We start from the raw sequence: 22,479 nt of genomic DNA, 5'->3' as shown, positions 1-22,479 counted from the left end.
CGGTACCAGGTAAAACAAGAGGCACTCCTTAAAAGTGCTACAAAAAGTGTTACTCTCTTGATGTTATGGTGTGCAATGTGTGTGAGGAAGTAATGACCCATCCCTGATTTCTATGCTGCACCTCTTTAAATCAGCCTAATTCCACTGTGACCTGACCTCCAAATTTGGGTGTTGTGTTATGTTGATTCCAAACAATTTCCAAGTCATTTCCATTGTATCAGTACCTGATAATACAACATGTCTGGCTCAGCTATTTTCAAGATCCTGGTCATTCCAATGGGGGCATGGGTTGTTTACTATCATCCAAGAAGTTATTGATGTGTTGTAAGGTGCCTAACATTTAGGATGATATTTTTTGCATGATTTTTACATACTAGGGATGTCAACAATTAATAGATTAATGGACTTTTGTCAAATGAAACATCTTTTTAAAATTTCAATTAATCACCAACTTGACTGGCGAGAGGTCCAGGTGAAATGGGCATGATGATATGCATGTGAAGAGAGGGGTGTGAAGAGTGGGAACATTTCAATAAATTTGGATTAAAGAATATGAATAGATATTACTTAAAATGTAACATTTTCTCTCATTTTAAATTGTAATTTTTAGATGTTATCTTTTTTTTTGGGGGGGGGGCATTGAGATTTGTGGGAAAAACACAGCTTACCGATTAATCGTAAGTAAATCGATAAGGTCAATCAACTAACAATTAATCGATAATTTGCATCCCTAAAATGTACACAAACTAAGCCCCCATTAGAATGGCCAGGGGATCATTCCATCATTGGCGCTGAATTCAGCGGCGCTTAGGGGTCTTACACACCAGGGCAGTAAAGCGTCACGGAACGGCATTGTTTTTTACCGGCGTCAGTGAAAATACATTGAAACATATCTGTCCTTACACATCAACCGGCGGTAGTCGAGCGTCAGTGTGCCGCGCTGCATTTGGGAAATAGAACTCGAGCGTATTTTTCACGACGGCGACCGGCGGTGTCTCATTCAAATGAATGGCAGAGTAGCATGCTAGCTTTGGCTGTGGGGAGGGTTTTCAACAGGACTGGCCGCGCACGCCAACGCTGTCAGTGTGAAAGGCAGAGAAAAACACGCCGGCCTAAACTAAGCAGAAAGACCGCGTTCGTCCCGCGACCGTTCCGCCTTGGTATGTTTTGGCCCTTACGTGCAAAAGCAGAGTTGCAACTAACGGCAGCTTAAAGGGACACTGTGTGAGATTTTTAGTTGTTTATTTCCAGAATTCATGCTGCCCATTTACTAATGTTACCTTTTTCATGAATACTTACCACCAGCATCAAATTCTAAGTATTCATTATGACTGGAAAAATTGCACTTTTCATACATGAAAAGGGGGATCTTCTCCATGGTCCGCCATTTTGAATTTCCAAAAATAGCCATTTTTAGCTGCAAAAATTACTATACTTGGACCATACTAGAAAATATTTGTTTATTACTTAGTAAACTTTCATGTAAAGATCAAATTTGGCAATAGGCAGCCCAGTTTCAATGAGCAGCATAGTTGCAGTACCTTTTTTGACCATTTCCTGCACAGTGTCCCTTTAAACTTGAGGCAGAAGCCGTTCCATCAGTGAAGATCAGCTGCGCCTTGGCTAGGTTGACTTCAGCTGCGCTCATCAAAGCTGTCGTTGCGCTCGTCCACGTTGTACAGGGGAAGTCCATATTAAGGATGGTCGAAAAAGCGATCATGTTGGGGAGTCGGGCATGCGTTGTGAAATTGAGTTTTTATCACAGAAGTGTGAATTAGTGGGTCAACGGTAACACAGCTGCTTCCTACTTGAGAGACCTGTGTTCGATTCCCACCGTGCGCAATGACGTTAATGCAATCTTCAATGGAGCTTTATCAAACAGTGATTGTCATTTCACAGCGTAAAAATATAAATGCTATTTTCTGCTGGAGTGTTTTATTTTATCTTTCAAAATAATTTGTTTTAGAATGAAACAAAGCATAGGTAACACGTAGGCTAAGGCAGAGAGCATTTGCTGAATCATTACAATGCAAAAACCAACCGTCTGTGACTTTGAGGACTTTTTCTTAATTACCTGTAAAGTGTAAATGTCTACATAGGCGTATTGTCATGGGTGATCGGTTAGGGCGTCAGACTTGCATCCCAGAGGTTGCCGGTTCGACTCCCGACCCGCCAGGTTGGTGGGGGGAGTAATCAACCAGTGCTCTCCCCCATCCTCCTCCATGACTGAGGTACCCTGAGCATGGTACCGTCCCACCGCACTGCTCCCCATGGGGCGCCACTGAGGGCTGCCCCCTTGCACGGGTGAGGCATAAATTCAATTTCGTTGTGTGCAGTGTGCAGTGTTCACTTGTGTGCTGTGGAGTGCTGTGTCACAATGACAATGGGAGTTGGAGTTTCCCAATGGGCTTATTGCTTGGTTGAGAATGAAGCCAGCCACTTAAAGAGACATTAAATAGGCAAATGCAGCCTATGTTTGTAAAGATTTTTTTTTCAGCGTACAACATGTCGCCAGTTGCCAGATTTGAACCCGGCGCGCTCACATATTAGGCAGCGCACCTACCCACTGTGCCATCTACACCATGTTCTCTGTGACAAGAATTGCTTGAACTTATCTTATTATCAAGACAATAAACATTTTCTAAAAATGTGCTAATTATCAAAAAATCCCCCGAAATGAAAGACAATGGTAATTATTGGAGTTTTAACAGGCATTACCACCCCATGCACTGTTTTAATAGGGAGACTGGTTCACTTTGATCTCGCAAAATGCTGGCGGGAAAATGCGGAACAGTCCGGTTGTGACACCGTTTCCTGCAGGTTGAAATTCTTTGAAACACTGATTTATTTAGCCTGATGTTAAACCTGGGAGCTACCAGGTTTGACTTGGAGCATAAATTACCGTGGCAACTCAGCTGAGTTTCAGGTTAGCAAGGCTGATGGAACGGATCTCTGTCTAAAAATAGCGTAGTTTACCGACTTGAGCTCGGATTTGGGGTTATCGCCGTTGATGGAATGGTCCCCAGGTTCTCAGCAAGAGATAAACAAAACAGTTGCACTTTATGTTTATAAAAGCACGGAATTAAAAATATATCATATTTGACATGCTGAACTGTAATTACACTTGTAGAGAAACTACATAAAAATTATGTGGCAATAGCCCTCTCTGCTTTCTCACTGTTTGGTGAACAATAATGTGCAATTACTAGGGACATATGAAAAATTAGAACACAAAAATGTTTGAAGTGCAATGATGCAATATAAACAATAGTGCAATATGCAACAACTATAATAGTGGCTAAATGTACATGCAGCAACTTTTATTAAACAATATATATATATATGCCAGATCTCCTCTTTAAACTGGTTTAAGAAATATTTGCATATGTATAACCCTATGGCCTAAATGTATCTTTTAAAGTATGAAAAAGTCTAATTGTAGGTCTTGTATATAATATTAAAATTTCTATTTCAGTGATAATTAATTGTTGATACAGCATATCAACAATAATTATTGTGAAAAAAATCAGAGTTCACAATTAAAAACAAAAAAAAACGTTGGGGGAAATCTGTGTACATCAAGATGGCTATGACCTTCAGTTGAGGGATTAAAAAACCGTTGAAGCTACCGATACAGTTTTTGACTAAAAATAACGACATTTATCCTCAACACAGTTCATTTCCAGAATGGCTTTTTCAACTTGATAAGAGTCCACACCTTATAGCATTGGCATTCCAAAGACTTTTTTACATTCCAAGTGTTGGTGTACGAGTCAAAGAAAAAGCTGTGACTGTGAGATGCAGTGTTGCCAAATTGGGCGGTTCCCCGCCCAATTGGGCTGCTTAGGATGACCGTCTGCGGGTAAACAGGGTAAAAAAAGGGCAATTTGGCGGGTTTTCCAATGGATTTATGGCCATAGATGTCAATAGAATTTTGTTCAAATTGGGCGGGTTTTAGTGCTTCCAGGCAGACTTTGAGCATTTTTTAGGCTGAAAATCATCAGTCTCATCTGGCAACTCTGGTGAGATGTCCAGTCCTTTATCACACCTGAAACTAAGACTTCAACAACTTCAAGACTTCAACAAAACATTGCTTCCCCCACACCAAGCACAATGATTAGTAGATGGTGTAGGCTGACGACGAGGATGAGAGCAGCTGTCAAGGGGCAAACAAGACACAACATTGCACTGGTAATGAGGACAGAGACAAAAAGAGACAACAACATGTCAAACACTATGCGATGGTCATGACACTATGAATCTGACCTTATTGTACATAGAAATGCACACACATACATGTATATACATACAGTACCTCCACCACACACACACACACACACGCACGGCTCAACACTGACTGTACCTAGATAGGTTACCCTCCTCCAGAAGTCCCTGGCTCTCATCGAGCACATTCGGTTCGCTGTGAAGGGTAGGAAAAGTGTTATAGGGAGAGCGTTGACAGGCCAGCCAGAGATGGTCTTAGTAAGAGTACTATTTCAAGGAACAGTCCACTTTATTTCAGAAAATTGCTTATCTGTAGTTAGGCTCTGATACAATATGAGAATACATAGTTTTTTTTCTCTATTTGTTTGCAATGCCTAGTTTGACCGTATATCCATATTTAGTGTTGCAATGGAAGTCTATGGTATCAAATAAAATCTCATTAAATGTACCAGTGATTGTGCTAAACTATGCTAATAATGTCAACCTATAGAGTACTAATCTAAGTACTGAGAAGAAAATTATATGTACATTCATGTGTTATACTTGGAAATACTGAAAATAGGTGAAAATCAAAAAAAGGGTGGACTGTTCCTTTAAAGGGGAAGATATCAATCTCAACACTTTTCCAAATGGCTAAAATGTGCAAGCAGGCTTTTTTTATTATCTATCCATTGTGGCAAGTTTGCACTCTCTGCCACTTCCATACTTCAGGGTCTCGTTTTATTGTTAGGGGAGAGAATTCACAATGTCTCTTGAATTCACCACTGGGCATGGACTTAAAACTGTTATGATATGGCATCGCTGTTCTCCTTGGCCATGAAAACAATAAGGGATAGGCCCCAGCAGTTACTTTTACATAATGCTATCATTTACAGGTTTTTATGTTTTTCATGTTTGTGTTCAGACACATCTTCAAATGGGGATAACTGTGCAGTGCAAGAAAAGACATGCAGGAACAGCGAGATTCGAAAGATGTGTATTACAGATTCACGGCATACTAATTACATAATACATACTACAACTACAAATATAATAAGTATAAGTAATGAGTGTAATGCTTTCTAAATAAATGAAACTAAAGCCATGTTCATAAAGTTCGCTCTTTGAGATTACACATAAAATACCTTGAGTTTTGCAATGTCCATCACACTCCCAAATGTAAATCAACATGGCAATAAACCCTACCCTAACAATGTACAGGGCACATCCAGGAATTAAAAAAATGTTGGTAACTTGTGTTGGTTATTTTAGGGATACATCTATTAGCACTAATGCATACAATGTCCCTGTATAAGTAACTTGTAAGGCATGTACAAAGCAAAATCAAACATTTGTTAGGCATGTATTCGCAAATGTCTTGTTCATGCACAATAAGGGATTTATTACCAATTTAATCTTAGCAAGGACCTAGTAGGCCTTAGTGTAGGGCTGGGCAATATGACGATATATATCGTTATCGTGATATAAAAGTGTATATCGTGACCTTTCTCCTATATCGTTTATATCGTGATATTCAATTGTATAAAATTGATAAAATTACTATCATTTAATTACATTTCATGTTGTCACAATACACACTATAAGTTAATGTAACTGTAAAAAATGAGAATAAAAAGATCCATTTTAAAGAAAGGTTGTTTTGCGACATGAAAAAATAAAGAGCAAATAAAGAGAATAACTGAAGACGTATGTAATTGTGCTATATCGTGATATATATCGTTATCGTGATATAAAGTAATCCATATCGTGATAATGTTTTTTTTCCATATTGCCCAGCCCTACCTTAGTGTTTGCTTAGTACATGCCTTACAATGTTAATGCCTGCATAAGTAACTTGTATGTATTAGTGCTAATAGATGTATCCCTAAAATAAAGTGTTACCAAAATGTTTAATTTTCAACCTTTAATTGATGTCTTTGCTTTTAAACAGGGTGAGCAACGCTTCAGAATTCCCTTCCATGCCATTATAAGACTAAACCACAAGGATTTTGTAAGAGTAACACCTCAACCCCTGTAATTCCAATGAACTTCAACTGATTTGCTTTATGGTAAGAGTTTCAAATCAGAGTGTATTTGACAGGTAGGTATAAATGTAAGACAGCAGACAGATTTTGAATCATCGTGAGGAAACCTATGAAGAAAATGTAAGGTTGCTTTGTGGTGGAGGAGACAGGTGAATTAAAACAATTACGCACAAAAGAGGTTGAAATAAGAGACCGTGAACCTGACGGGACTCATTGGCGAGGTGCCTGAGGATGCTGCTAGGTGCAAAGACTATGTTCATGGCTGTGGTGCTTATCAAACACACACACTCATGAATCATAATTAAAGTTACACTGTGTAAGATTTTTAGTTGCTTGTTTCCAGAATTCATATTACCCATTCACTAATGTTGCCTTTTTCATGAATACTTACCACCACCATCAAATTCTAAATATTCATTATGACTGGAAAAATTGCACTTTTCATACATGAAAAGGGGGATCTTCTCCATGGTCCGCCATTTTGAATTTCCAGAAATAGCCATTTTTAGCTGCAAAAAATGACTGTACTTGGGCCATACTAGAAAATATTAGTTCATTACTTAGTAAACTTTAATGAAAAGATCAAATTTGGCAATAGGCAACACAGTTTCAATGAGCAGCATAGTTGCAGTACCTTTTTTGACCATTTCCTGCACAGTGTACCTTTAAGCTTTAGTTGCCCTAAAGTAAACACGATTTCACACACCATTCCAGTTGTAGCAATACAGTCAATAAAATGCTGTCTGTTTCCTTAAATAAAATGTTCAAGAGTTTCATGTGTGAGACAATGCATTTTGGTATTTAGATGGTGCATGCTGTATCCTGTATGTATAAAGGTTCTTATCTCTCATCCTTGTGAACACAAGGCACACACACACAACTGGTTCAATAGACTTAGAAATGCCCAACACGATTACCTACCCACAGCAATGATTCATAATGTACGTCATTGGCTACGTTAACATGACGTTTTTAATTCCGAATTAATAATTCAGAATTAGTTTCGTCGAGTTTACTTTAATCTTTCACTTAATTCTAAATTGTGAAGTGTTGACATGACGTTTTCAAAACGGAATTAAGTTTTATTCAGTAAATTCCGAATGAAATGTCTCATGTAAACATAGCCAGTGACCCACATACAGTATATCATTCTTGCATGAGACACTTAACAATAGCAGTGTAAATACTTCATGTATGCATTTCACAATGCATTTACATCATTGGTAGATTTACAAATCCTGGTAACATTATACAATTTGTGGAAATTTGCGGAATTTGTGGAAATTTGCTTATTTTCCACTATTATATATATAGCTGCATGTACCTGTTATGGTTTCAGATAATTTGTCTCTTCTCTCCACACTACTCATGGTCTCTGAGGAAGGCGGTTTGACCATTGGAATGTGCACCTATGTTGTGCACCTGATTAACAAAGAAATAAGAATTGCATCTGTGCTGATCCGGCCTTTTCTCCTCAGCAGAGCCTTTGTCCTTCATTGATGCATCAGATGAGAACACAAAAGTACGTGTAATTGCTCCTTTGTACATTGTAAACATGCTGCTCCATGCCGAACAGTGGCCAGTGAACTTCAGTTCAAATAGCTAAACAATTCAGACAGTTGACTTAAAATAAATTATTGTTCACAGAGCAAGATTTTTTACCCAAACCATGGAAATGAACGATGATTACATATTACAAATATAGAACTACAAAGTGTTGCTTGCTTGCTTGCTCAGAATGTTGTGTATGGGGAGTTATGCACCTGTGGCTTGGAAGCATTGTACTGCTGATCAGTTCAGGCTGAGTGGCCCCCGTCGTGTGGCTGGAGAAGCGGCGATGAGTTATGGCACTTGGAATGAACGTCTCGTGCTCACTCACCACACTGGGGATGCTCATGGAGTCATCTGTGGGGGTAAAAGGAGGATACATGAGAAGGACATTTACTCATTGATGCTGGAAGATGTGTATCGCAACATTGACCCAGGCGCCTGAAGTAGCATGGACATGAGATTTGGTTGCCATGGCGGTGCGCAGACGCGCAGTGGCTTAAGTGCTCTACCTTTTGGTGCTTTGTTTTTGCTTAAATATATGTTTTTTTTTTTATTTATTTTTGTTTTAAATGTCGGGAATTACATTTAGTAGGCACCAGCTCATAAAAATCGGATTACAAAGCGAGAGGGCAATTACAACCGCTTTTCTCCAGTATCACAATATCACCGAAGACTTCGCTAGAACCCATGGGTCTCCATGGATCATTATCCCCGCTGGGAGACGGAGCAGGCGGCGTCGGGAGAGGAGACAGAAGCGAGGCTGCAGGGCTGGTGCGGTGGCGAGGCTACGGAGAGGGACTAACAAACCTCCGCTCCCAAGCGTTTTTCTCGCAAATTTAAGAGCACTCTGAAACAAGATGGATGAACTGAGATTGCTACTTGTCAATAACAACACCATGGAGAAAAGCTGCATTCTACTCTTCACCGAAACCTGGCTTCAGCCCTCTACCCCAGATGCAGCTATCGAGATAGAGGGCTTCACAGCGCATCGGCGGGACAGGACATGAGACTCCGGTAAAAACCGGGGGGGGCACTGTGGTGCTAAGCCCCCCACATTTGGGCTTTCATGCAAGCCCCATGGGGACGCCCGGACGGGGTCATTTCCCAATCCTCCCCCATCTCTCTCTCCCACTCATTTCCCGTCAACATCTCATCTCATACTATCCTGTCAATAAAGGCATAAAAAAGGCAAAAAAAACAAGGGAGGGGGCTTATGCGTGTATACAAATGACAGCTGGTGTACAAACTCTGTGCCTGTAAGCAGACACTGCTCCCCAGACCTGGAATATGTGACTGAAGTGTAGACTTTTATTTGCTGCGTGAATTCACTGTCATCATCATCGCTGCTGTATATATTCCCCCTGACGCTAAAGCCAGCTCCGCCCTGGGACTATTACATGACGCAGTTAACGATCAACAGAGCCTGCATCCAGAGGCTGTTCACATGGTAGCAGGGGACTTTAACCATGTTAATATAAAGACAGCACTGACCAAATTCCATCAACATGTTAAATGTGCCACAAGGGGGACCAACATATTGGATAAGGTGCAGTATATCACGAAAGTGAGCCCCTCACAGTTTTTGCAGATTTGTGAGTATATATTTTCATAGGAAAGCATTACAGAAATGTCACTTTGACACAAGGATTAGTGACTTTTTATCAACATATTTATCCACTTTCTTGTTCACTCAGAAAAAAACAAAATACAGCCATTAATGTTTGAACATGTACTCACAAAAGTGAGTACACCCCAGATTAAAATCCGGTAGAGAAGGGGCTGTGTTGTCTCGAATCGTCTCGAAATGAAAAGGGATTAAAAGGGAGGTCATCAGCGTGCGTTTCATAAACACATTTACTTTAGATGTTGTCAAGCATGTGTGGTGGTAAACAAGTGAGTTTTACAAAAAAAGCGTATCCTCTCAATAGCCAAGCATGGTAGTGGGACTGACATGGTGTGGGGATGCATGGATGCTATCAACCAGGGCCGTCGTTAGGCCTATTTTAGGGGGGCTTTAGCCCCCCCTACATTAGTATTAGCCCCCCCTTTAACGATTTTGCACAAAAAAAAAAAAAAAATCGGGAAAATTCCCATATTTTAAGCCAAAATTCGGGAAATGTTCTAAAGGCCAAATTCTGACAGTCAACGGGATGACAGAGACGGATCGTTCTAGGACCTACTCTGCTTTTCACAACAGCGCCTGTGCAAAGACAGTCCTGTCTAAAATCCCTCAGCACACGTTTTACAGCGTGGAAAAACAATGAAATGAAAACAAAACAATGAAATGAGCACAATGAGTTTCTTCTTGTTGTTTTGTCACACAAGTTGTCTGCTCGTGCAAAACTTTGTGCTGGTATAGGTTGTGATTAGGTTAATCGCATGATTCTGTTCCGAGGCTGTTTCATGCGTTGCATGAACTGACGGATTCTGAGGAGAAGAGTGGGCGCACAAGTGCTACGGAGCTCGAGGGTGAGCGCTCGTATTTTCAAGGAACTTCAATTCTTGGTGGCATCTGACATACAATCTTCTGGCAGGTAGCTTGATAAGCAAGACCCTCTGTCTCTCTCTTCAAGAGGGGGTGTGGCTCGTCGGGCTAACTGACAGGGCCGTGGGTATAATTACTGGACCGACTGTGTTTTTTGATAATGTGAAAAATCCGGGATATTTCCGGGAAAAATATCAAATCGGGAAGAAATCGGGAAATGAGTCAAAATTAGGGAGTTTCCCGGGAAATTAGGGATGGTTGACAGGTATGACTGGGAAGAGGTGTAGCGTCTATCGGTCTGGTGCAAGGAGAACAACCTGTTCCTAAACATCACAAAAAAAAGGAGTTGAAAGTGGATTACAGGAGGACAAAGGCTAACATTCAACTGCTGGTCATCGATGGGGCCTGTGTGGAGAGTAGGGCCGTCAACAGTAATCAATGCGGCAATGGATCGCGATGCAGGGCATGGACAATTCAGCATTGATTCGGCCACAAGCCAGGGGTGGATTTCTCGAATCCGACCAAAATTAGCCTTCGGACCAAGTAAGTACGAACGAAGTCCGACACAACAACTAACCAACAACGATGATTTCTCGAAAGCCTCAAACCAACAAAGTCCGATGTAGGTACGAAGTAAGTCCGATGAAATTCCAACCAAGTAAGTTCAGACGCACGATGAAGTTGTCGGAAATGCTCGGAGTGTCTCGCCTCAGCTCGGGTGCATTTGTCGCAAAGCAGTGACGCTGTACCACACAGTGCCTGTCAAATTCAGGCTATACATCTATCAAAGTCCACAAATCTTTGTCAACACAATCATGTCCCCGACTTCACCCCTCTTCAACTGCAGTTACCAAATGCGACATTACAATCCACCATGTATTATTTGTAGGTTTTGCATACACTGTTTAATGCTATAGCCTACCACTAATATGGAAGCACGGTTGGTGGGTGAGTGGTTAGAATGTCGGAATTTCATACACGTTTGCCGTTTCCTTATCGGAGGCGTGAGTTCAATCCCCGGTGAATATATAATAACCACCCATCACATCTTTTTTCCAGAACGGCAAGCGAAGTCATTCTCACGCTCATGGGCAACGCAACACTTTCAACAGGTCATGGCCAGGCAGATTGCAGTTAAATGCTGCTTGAAATGATAACTGAAATTACGCTTGAGAATTAATAAAACATATCAGAATGTTTCTTTAATTTTCCAGTCTGCACGCGTCTTTACGCGCAACGTAAGCGGGTGGAACTGCCATTATTGCCGTTGTACATAAAGACCCGCAGGAAGGGACCTATGGAAGGGGCCGTTAATGTCTGTAAACATGGCACATTCAAAGTCCTTCAACGTCGGAAAAGACCTGTTAACACAATCATATCCCCAAAATCCACCCCATTAAATGCAATAACCAAATGTCGGTCTACACATCACCATCAATCAAGAGCAAGGGCGGTGAATGGTAAGCGCGAAGGCATTTTCAGTGTGACAAGATTTCGATTCCCTCAGTAAGATAGGCCTACATTAAACGCAGGTGCCTATTCCTCTGCGCAACTGTTTATCCAACCTCTGTGTGTGTGCGTAAAGTGGCCGATCCACGCGTGCTGTTGGGCGCGCTTGTGGAGCTCTGGCATCCGAGAGTCTTTGCCTCGTAGCCACGCACGCAGGCACATTAAGGCCAAGTCAAATTGCTTTTCACCTGTATTTTACAAAAACACAAAACGATGGCCCAATTCACACAGATAGAGAAAGAATGACACGATGCGCTGTGTTGTTTTCTGATCCCCCTGACTGCACTGCACTTCGTGCGCCATGGGCCATGGCGCTATTTGGAGTGTGCTCACTGCTGAAACAACATTTGCTTTAGAATATGAATACTATAAGACCTAGTAACGCGAAGAAGTGTCCTATTCTTGTCATCACGCTCGCCTTTCCGAGTGCCTTCCCATTACGCACTATTTCAACATACTAGGGCAGTTGCATAATGTCCATTTTTTGAACTTGTTGTAGCCTACGATGTAGTTTGGAGTTCTTGTGGACTAAGGCATAGCCTACAATGCAAGGAATAGGCCTACAAGAAGGATCACCGCACACTGGTGCCTTTTAAAAATAATAGTGAACAGCGCATTTCGCAATGGCAACTTATAGGCTACACGTATTTCCATGTAGCCTATGCTTGTTGGAGTTTAATCAAAATGTGCTATTGGCTTTGTTATGTGTGGAGATATGTGAGCAATTAAATAATCTACATTCATGCGAGATGCTGCTTTTGGTGTGTGTTGAAATCCCGATGGTAATCAAACGGTTCTTTTTTTGGCGCAGCTTTGATTGATCGGAGCTCGTGAAGCACGATAGTGAAACATATAATTTCCTACTATATTTGGACAATATTTTTGTCCCCTGTTTGAATATTGTGTTGGTGGGTTTTTTTTTCAGCCCTGTTCGTAACATGACTAGACATTTGGTGTAGTGTGGGTCGGAGGCTTGTGCACTTGGTGGCAGTAATCGATCGATGTTGCTTGAACTCTGCCTGAACCCGCCCCAAACCACGAGCAAGAGTGACGTGCTTCCCAAAACAAAGGTGAACTAGCTAACCATGCTATTCGTTCCAATTCCGACAGTAGTACTAACGAACAGCCCCTACTTCGTTTTGCAGGAACACCTGAGTCGTTCGCACCAACATCGGACGAACGACTAACTATTGGTACTTTGTAAGTCTTAACGATGTGTTCCAGAAACAGTTTTGTCGCAGCTGGGTCGTTAGTTGCTACCTTAGTTAGCAACGAAGGTTTCGAGAATGTTAGCCCAGATTGATTCAGTGCATTTTTTTTGTTTTTAAACACGAACAAAACAAACAAATTAAAAAACACCAAAACTTCCAAAGTATGTTCAACTGCAGAATGCAGAAGGGGGTAGGTCTGGAGGTCTGTCTTTTCTTTCAATTTTGGTTGCGCGTGCATCACTGCATCCAAAGGGTTGGTGCTGCCCACTCTCTCTCTTTCTCTCTCCACATGAATTTCACCTCCCTCTACCCTATTCCGTGTCTCGTTCTCCATTCTCCCAATAATCAACGTCTTTGAAAGCGTGAAATAAAATCGGCAAAGCGCGTCATAAACTTTTGAAACAAATAGGCTATGAGGACAGCACCGTTCATACTTATAAATTGACGGGGATCAATGACCACATTCATAGACCGTGCTCTCCACATTAAATTCACCTACCTCTAACCTATTCTGTGTCTCGTTCTCCGTTCTCCCAATAATCTATGTCTTTGAAAGCGTGACATTAAATCACCAATGCGCGTCATAAACTTTTGAAACAAATAGGCTATGGGGACAGCACCGCTCGTGCTTATAAATCCGCGTGGATCAATGACCACATTCATAGACCGTGCCCTACATCTGCATGACATTAACCTATGATTGATAATGCAAAAAAACCTTTGGAATCTTTGTCTTGGAGTACTTTTGTGTCCCCACCAATGTCAAAATCAAAGTTTCGCCCTTGGTGCCCATGCTTTTCAATGATGGGTAGGCCTATGTTTAATTTTCCCAATTGTGGACGAATAGGCCTATCGTGTGGGATAACACAGCTTGGATTTATTTTTTGAGTGGATCAAACATGAAATAATTTGCGGGCGTTTTACTGCCATCTGGTTACTTTTCTTGTAGCACCCATCTTAGGTCGAGAAACTGGCACCAAATATCTGATTTGCAAACTAAGATAGGCTACCGACCTCCAGAAGAGAGACTTAATAATAATACAAAGTAGACCCATGCGTTTGCAAAGTATCTATATATTGTCCTTAATTTCCCTTGGGATTAATAAATGATAGCCTACTATACAAAACAGGTCATGCTGTTCATCACACGGTTCACTCAAAGCTCCCCGTGCTCGTGTTTGCATTAGAGCTAATGAAACCTCTAGCGCAGCGTTGCCGGTAGGAGGGGGACGAGACTAACGAATGGCTGAAGTCAGGTCAGGTGTCTAGGTGTCTATGGTGGCGACGTGAAGGCATGCGGCAGTCAAATATTTGTTTGCATGGATTTACGTTGATTATATCAAACAAGCTTTGTTGAAATAAGACAACTCAAGGTAAGACAATAATGGGTTAAGCGCTAAGGTAGGCTTATTGTGGTTTTTTTTGTATTATGCGTTGTTCCCCCATGAATCCTTTTTAATGCATTGGTGCAGCAACCGACTTTGGCAAATCGCATTGAACTAACAAGCTTGTGAAATGCACTTATGTGGTGGTTAGCCCTGCGCAGTGGCTATTCAGCAGATACTTATTCTGGGCCAGTGTGTATATTGCCTACAGTAGGTTGCCGATTTCAGGAAATAGTCAAGTAAGTTAGTTGACAACTGTTCAGTCACTCCCTCCCAACCCCTAAACATTTTACCTAGCTGCTCCTGAAAAATTGCCCCTTTCGTGGCATGCAGCATCTAAAGTTTGACCATCTTTCATCACATTAACTGAATAGCCAATAAGCACGCAGTGATGCCCGGCCGTTTCCACGTCTCCCCAAGTTTCACCCTTGGCAAAGCGGAACCATCTAGCCTACCGACGAGAAGGCTGGCAGTTTAAAAATGAATGTGTTTCGGACAAGGATGGGGTCGTGACAGTTCTCTTGGATATGGAGGAGGCATAGAATGTGTTAGTAATCTATGGGAGGAGGGCGTTGAGGTCGATATGGATAAGGTGGTTGACAAACAAATCACTGTTGAGCCCACACAGTCGCCTCTTTCTTTTTCTTTAATTGCACATTATAATAATATTATGATACATGTTTGAGCTCAGCCCTGGTGGGGTGCGAATGTTGTGAACAATAACAGACAATTAGGCTAAACATTTATAACATCAAACATAGCCTATGGGTAGAGGACCTCGACATAACCCCCGTCACAAACTTTGTGCTTTGAAGCTGAGATGCATTTTGGAAAAAAGAGATGAGCTCTGGTGTAATGCGCCATCTGTCTTAAGAAATACCCAAGTTTTTTCATCATTATTTCGCTAGCATGCCTATTCTGAATGAGCCATTTTGATATAGATTAATCTAGATTAATTTCATAATTACAGTGAGATTAATCTAGATTTAAAAAAATAATCTATGCCCACCCCTAATATATATATAGCTTTTTTTGTTTGTTGATTTTTCAAGCACCGTGAGCATCTGCACTTTACCAATTTCATTGTACCTGTACAATGACTATAACGTTTCATTCATTCATTCATTTGAGAGTGGGGATGCTCATCGAGTCATCTGTGGGGGAACAAGCCCGACAGGTGGACAAAGATACATCCGTCTATGCACTGCCGCCTTGTGGACACAGGAGGGCATAACGACTTTAAGAATGCGTTTCAGATGGACAGACATACAGACGGACAGACAGACAGACGGACGGACGGACGGATGTACCCTCTTATAGCGATGATAGGACACATCTAAAAAGGAAGAGAAATGAGAGGGACATTTGAGTTTGCCTGATTATCATAGACTTGCAATCGAGATTCGATCTGAGTCTGACCCCGAGCATAACAATAAACGTTTCCAAGCAGCAGGTTGTCCCGCCTTCCTCCATTTGCCATTGGTCGAGGCTGTGCGTGATGTGCAGGAGTTTAAACCAATCAGGCCTCTATTTTCTCTGACGTATGTTACGCGACCCGAAATATGACAGTTGATGTATACGACGACGATCACCATAACAACAATACCGAAAATGGAGAGACACGACTTTTGCAGGACATGTAAAGTCATCTGTTATTTGACAAAAGCACAGTCAGTAGCAGAGCGATTTCTGAAAATTGGCCTCACCATTTCCCCCGATTTAGTAAAATCAGACAGAATCTGTCCAAGATGTGTGAGTGCTCTGACTCGGCTTGAACGGGACCTGCCCGTTTTTCGGCAATGGGAAAGTGAGTTTGCGGGAGCCAACGATGCCTCATCCGAAACGGACCACCCGACTGATAAGAGACCTAGAGAGCCAACACCATCAAAAACGCCACGCATTGTTAAAAAGGGACGAGGGACAACAAGCTTGCCTAGCAGCAGCCCTGGAAGCCTTCTGAGCTCTCGGAAGAGCATTACTCAGGTGAGCTTCCATCAATCGATGAGCTATGTGTAAAATGTAACTGACTTTTTTGTTTAATACATCATTTGTATGTCATGAATCGGATACGTATGGTGTATCATCGAAGGTGAATGTGGTTTATACGCGGGTTCGTTTGGTTAAGCTTAACCTTTTCAGTTAGTTAGCCACTGTGGTTAGTTTACCGTGCATGAAAGGGCTAGCCACTGTGGTTAGTTTGTAATTGGGCAAAACTCGTATGAATGTCTGTCGTTGGTGTAGGTTTATTCCGAATAAAAACACAACACGGCCAGAAATTGTTTGTAGCGACCACCTCACTCTGACGTGACACCGCCGAAGGTGTTGCGTCACTAGGAGGGCGCAGCCTGGCTACATTTGAGTAGCCTAGAAAACCGTTTTACATTGGGCCCTTGATTTCACATTATAACAACATGTTCTACTCACCCATGTTAGTCGTGTATCATTTGGAGATCTGCCGAAGATATTTGGTCATGAAATTACTTACTATGGGCAATTTTTCGCAGGCACAAACTATGTTGTTTTTAATTTATTCATTATGATAAGCTACCACTTATATGTCTATGAGGATGGCTTGCTTCTTTTTATCTGTTCGACCTAGCAACTGTAACCCAAGGTCGACTGTCGGAATTCATTCTGCTTTTAGCAGTCACTCTTTGTTGCTTTTATCACTCATGGCATTAAATGCTAACAACAAAAACTACATGCTTCCAAGTGACTTGCAAGTTCTACATGTTCACGACTTAGCTGTATGGGGCACCTAAAGGTGGGCATACACTGTGCGATATTTTCAATCGTGGATATTAAGCTCCTCACACTGCACAAGGGAATTTAACAATTAAAAAGTTTGCATCTCACGACTCACGTCCTCACACTATATGAGCTGACAGTCGGATGCGAGCAGGATGCTCCCACTGTGGGACACGAAAGGCATGTTTCCCGGGTCTGCAGAGGAGGGAACATGCGCACCTGGGGTTGTTTCTCAATTGGGAAGTAGCTAATTTCTACGTTGAAGAGTAGATACTAAAAAAGTTGCTAACTCTTGTGTCTCGAACGTTAGCACACAAAGTAACTACTGCTTGGAGTAATGTGCACTCTGAAGTAGTGGTGACTTTGAAAGTGAGGCGCCTCCTATCCGTATCTCGACAGTGAAGTTGAAGTACAGCTGGAGTAGATCCATTGAGTCCAGACATCACCTCAGCCACCCCAAGTAGCACACAGCGCTAGTCTACTTCAGAGTGTGACTCCACCCATTAGCTAAACTTGTAGTAAATATTTGACCACAAATGTGTCAATATCTTTAAATCCTGTGGTGCAAACGCACTGAAAAACAATAGACACACAAAGTCATGATACAGCTGCGAGAGTGTTCAGAACACAAATTCACGTCATGTCATTTGTTTGTGAAAAAAAGTCATATCCTTGGTGATGAATCCCACACTAATAATATACTTTTAGCTGTATACCGATTGAATTTCGTTTCATTTCGAGGTGTAATTTGTGAAACTAAGGGCTGTAACGCGCTCAACTCAAACAAAGTTAACAACTGGGTGCTCATTCCTCGAAAATATATGAATTAAAGAAAAAAGCAGGACAGCACTCCAAGTTTTTGTGGTTTATTGCCCGTCACACGTTTCGGGGTTAACCTTCTTCAGTGTCGGGCAAAAAAAAAAGGTTTGCCCGACACTGAAGAAGGTGTAATTTGTGAAATACTGTATTTGGATTAGAAAGTATTGGTTACTCCCGGAAATGCAGTGGTACAAGTGTCGAAGACTCAAAAGAATTTTGCGCGAATTTCATTTCATAGCCTAGTGGTATTTACGCTTGCCTGTCAATGGGAAGACGCGAGCCACGCGGGTTCAAATCCACTGTGCAGCATGTTGACAACAACTCGTGAAATCGTGTCTTGGACCCTACAGTGTAACACATTTTCCCTTGGCTGCACGTGTGTGTTGGTAATGCACAAAATAAATTATCTATTTCTGTCAGATATTTGCAAAATTTTGGCACTGCAACCATGTGGATTCGAACCTGCGTGGCTTCTGTTTTCCTATTGGGATGCAAGCGTAAATACCACTAGGCTACGTAATGAAATTCACAACAAGTTCTTTTTAGGGACAGTTCAACAAGTGAATTTCCGGGAGGAACCACTACTTTATTATCCAAATATTTTACAAATTACACCTAGGAATGAAACGAAATCCAATCGGCATGCAGATAATGCTGCATTATTGGTGCGGACTGTGTCAGATTGTAATGCCATGGCCGTGTTTTTTCACAAAGAAATTACAAGGTGTGTTCGTGGAGGAAACAGCTGAGTCATGGTGTCAGCGGTGACATCCAATCAAATATGCTGGTGGTGGTTGTACACTATTGCTTTCTACTTCACACACTGAATTTAGGAGGAAACAGCTGAATCATGAGTCAGCAAGACACATGTGGTTGTCATCCAAAAAGGGCTATTCATGCTTGTCTCTTGTTGCTTCTTTGGTCATGCACTGCAATGACAAGAAAGTAAGTAGCGATGTGGATTCAGGAAAGTAGCCACACTACTTTGGGCTTACTGTGGGAATGGTAAGGTTTCGAGAAATGCACGTATTTCGCCTTGAAGTAAGTAGAGAGTTTTAAAGTACATCTGTAGAAAGATGCTAACGTTCCAGAAACGCACCCCTGAGGTGGAGATGAGGACGCGCTGAAGAGCGAATACCGCTGCCCTTTCAATTTGTACATGAGAAGCGTCAGTAGTAGCACTACTAATGCTCCAAGATTTCAAACAGTTCTGATCGTGAAATGATCGTGAGGTGAAATCGCTTCGTGCTACCCCATGTACACTACACGTTGAGAGGCTCACGATTGACCTGCTATTGAGCAAGAAATCGGCCCAACTTTCAAAAAGTCGTGCGAGTGACAAATCATGGCAAAATCGGGAAAGAAGTCGCACAGTGTAAGCCCGGCTTAAGTTGCTCTCTTCAACTTCTGGTCTATGGGGCCCTTAACACACAAAAGTTTTGAATGGGAGTGAATGGAGCGAGTCAAGCTAAATCTTGAGTCCGTTCGACATGTGCTCTGGATTTCACATAAGGTGGCAGTGAATTTTAAAGATTTTGATTGACGCCGTAAGGCCACCCATTTTTGGAAAGCAAGTAACTTTATTTTAGTTTTCGTGTGACACTTGGTAATAGACTACAACCTGACTTCCCAGGCCGCATGAGCTGTCCGGAGGGGGCGGAGACTTAAGCCCTCTGCACACTTGCTGTGAGCCGCAATTTATGCGAGGCGCGCGAGCAACCGACTGCACATGCTTGCTTTAAAAGCAGTAGACCAACACGCAAAATACTGGCGGTGTCATCCAGGGGGCAGAGAGCACAGCATTGCGATAAGGAAATTGGGAACACAGACTGTAAACAAAACAAAATAAGGACTCCCCGGGCAAGGAGACGATACTGCTACTTCTGTATTTGCACGCTCCTTTGTCAAAGTGCAACAGGGAAGTATGCCTGCAAATCGAACGTTTGTAAGTTCGGACAAGCTCAAGACGCTCTTGAAAAGTTGTCGCCATCGTCGTTTTCCCCAGAAGCGCTCGTATGGAACTGTGCAGTCTTTCTTGTGATCGCCCACAGTGAGTTTGAAGATATTGCACCTGACGCACTTGTATCTAACGCTCGTAGAATTGACATGAATTGTGCAAGTTAACGCGTTCATGAACGAATAGTGCACGCGCTCGCGTGTGCTACAGCAAGCATACCGCCAGCCTTAGGCACCCCATAGCTAATAATTTAAAAGATTTAAAAAATGAATGACTCACTCTCTTCTTCTTCCTCGTCAGTGCGGCTGAGCGTGTCTTGGGATGGTTGGCGTGACGGCTGACTGTCTTGTTCCCAAACTGTGCCAGTTCCTGTGTTGGACCGGGACATGGTAGCCAGACTCAAACGGTATGCTGATGTGGATGTCCCCACTGTACTGATGGAAGTCTTCCCCTGATAGGCTGCATAAAAAAAACGATACGATCAGACACTGATTCGTGTCAGGACTCTAAAACATTATAAACACTTGTCGATGCCCACTTGAAATGGAATTTGGCACATGCTCCTCATAAAAGCACTAGTGAGATTTGGCTAATCGGATTTGGGATTGGATGGAGTTTAGTTCCTTCAGTTTTTTTTATTTTGCTTCTTTTTTCAGACTTTGTACAATCCATAGGCTAAGATGTTTCCTTCTTTCTCTTTCTCGAGCACATTGAATGACACCTGTGTATGATGACTATACAAATACCATTGCTATTTCTGCCAAAGTGGAAGAAGTACTGTATAATCATATGGTAATATAATACACAGAAATATTATGTCAATTTAATTATTTCACCTGAGCCACTATGCACTGCCTCCTTCAAAATCTTAAGCTCGTTGCTAAACTCGGCAAACAGAGAACTCTTGCAGAGTGGCCTTGGGATGAAGCGACGCTCCAGCTGATCGGCAATGTGGTGCCGTGCTGTGATCTCCTCCTGCGACTCCGCTGGCTGTGTAAGAAGCTGGGCAGGTACAAGGGACAAACCCACATCACTCAAAGGGAAAAGATACATGCAACCAAAAACCAAGTCTTTGAAGGCATTTTTCTCAGTTTCAATGTTGTCGTAGTTACTTGCCTTTGTAGAACAGTTAACAACAATGGCAGGTACTACATTGTCGGTACAAAGGCAAAGTTTAGTAACCACCCCAATATTGAAACTGAGAAAAATGCAGTGAAAGCCTTGCTACTAGGGTTCATATTAAGGATAGACCGATATATATATATCGGTATCGGTATCGGGCCGATATTTGCATTTTTTAAGTGTATCGGTATCGGCCTTTACACGTGTGGTTTTGGCCGATACGCAATATTGATCATTTTATATAATTTGGGTTTTTTCAAAAGCACCAACACACTTTATTTTTTTATGACTTGATTGTTAGACATTACTTGATTGTTAGAGTGGGTGTTTAAATGTTACAAGTTCTACCCCAATTTGATAACGTTAAAGGAATAATTATTTTTAACGTGAGACCTGGAATATTTGTCATTATTTAACCTTTTTTTCACCCATATCGGCCCCAAATATCGGTTATCGGAAATCGGGTATCGGCCAAGGGTGATGAAAAAAAAATCGGTATCGCTTCATCATTAAAAAACCTGTATCGGTCGACCCCTAGTTCATATTGTATTTACTGCAAATATGACACAGTATCTCTAAAATGGGACACATTTGGACCATAAGGCTCTGTCACAAGATAACGCAGGTGTTATGAAGACCATTTTCAGTATGATTTAAATTTTGACAAAATATGTAGCCCTATACAAAATATTATTGCCCTGCACTTTGCTGGCCTTTGTAGTATGTGTATGAAGGTAGCCCAGTCCTCATTTTCGCATATTGGTGGTTGACGTGATGCCTGGTTTTTACGTAACATTGGTTAAAAACCTCCGAAATTGTTATTTTTCCTCAAATGTAAATGAAATGTGACAAATGTAAATGAAAGAAAATGTGGTACATTATGTTTTATTTTAGTTTTAGATGAGAAGATTTTTGTTCAGATTTATGTAAAGGTTTATGTGTCAAATGTCCTGTGGTGTGACTGTAACCTAGAATAAATATAGTTATAAAATAAACCAACAACATTTTGAATAATTTATTAAGTATTTGGCATGATTGCATAAATATTAACTTTACACAAAAATGTTTTAAATGTGAAAAAATTCAATACAGTAATATTAACAACAAGTTCAATTTTGCAATACAAATTGCTTCCTGCGGGGTGACATGTAAGTCAGGTTTGTGGACGGGCAGCTGCAAGGCCAACTGCAAGGGTCTAAAAGACAGGCCCTCAACTAGTTAGTACCTCAGTTATTGGAGAGTTGTGTGGAAGTTTACGGTGACTATTAACCGCTTAATATGTCTACATATTTCAATTTTTCTGTCAGACATTTATGGTGTCCTGTGGTGTGACTGGTCTTATAGAAGGAAAAATAAGGGGTTTTTTTTATAAATGAAAAACACATATTAAGATTTAAAATAATATCTAGCTAGCATGAGCTCCAAGGTCAGTCATGTACGTATA

The 22,479-nt window shown here is 41.5% G+C and overlaps 1 protein-coding gene across 1 annotated transcript in view; it reads right to left on the bottom strand.

Moving 5' to 3' along the window:
• LOC134463615 (protein unc-80 homolog) overlaps nucleotides 1-22,479 on the bottom strand; it is a 179,701-nt gene that overhangs the window by 7,883 nt on the left and 149,339 nt on the right. Inside the window, exons 59-61 of the mRNA XM_063216795.1 lie at nucleotides 20,750-20,915; nucleotides 20,193-20,372; nucleotides 8,012-8,153 (exon numbers count right to left, since the gene is read on the bottom strand). Of these exons, the coding sequence (XP_063072865.1) occupies nucleotides 8,012-8,153; nucleotides 20,193-20,372; nucleotides 20,750-20,915 (488 nt within the window). The remainder of the gene's footprint in view (nucleotides 1-8,011; nucleotides 8,154-20,192; nucleotides 20,373-20,749; nucleotides 20,916-22,479) is intronic.

This window comes from Engraulis encrasicolus, chromosome 15 (genome assembly GCF_034702125.1).
Source record: "Engraulis encrasicolus isolate BLACKSEA-1 chromosome 15, IST_EnEncr_1.0, whole genome shotgun sequence".
In the NCBI taxonomy this organism is placed as follows: domain Eukaryota; kingdom Metazoa; phylum Chordata; class Actinopteri; order Clupeiformes; family Engraulidae; genus Engraulis; species Engraulis encrasicolus.
Note: the sequence above shows the minus strand (reverse complement) of the source record. Positions and strands in the feature narration are given on the sequence as shown.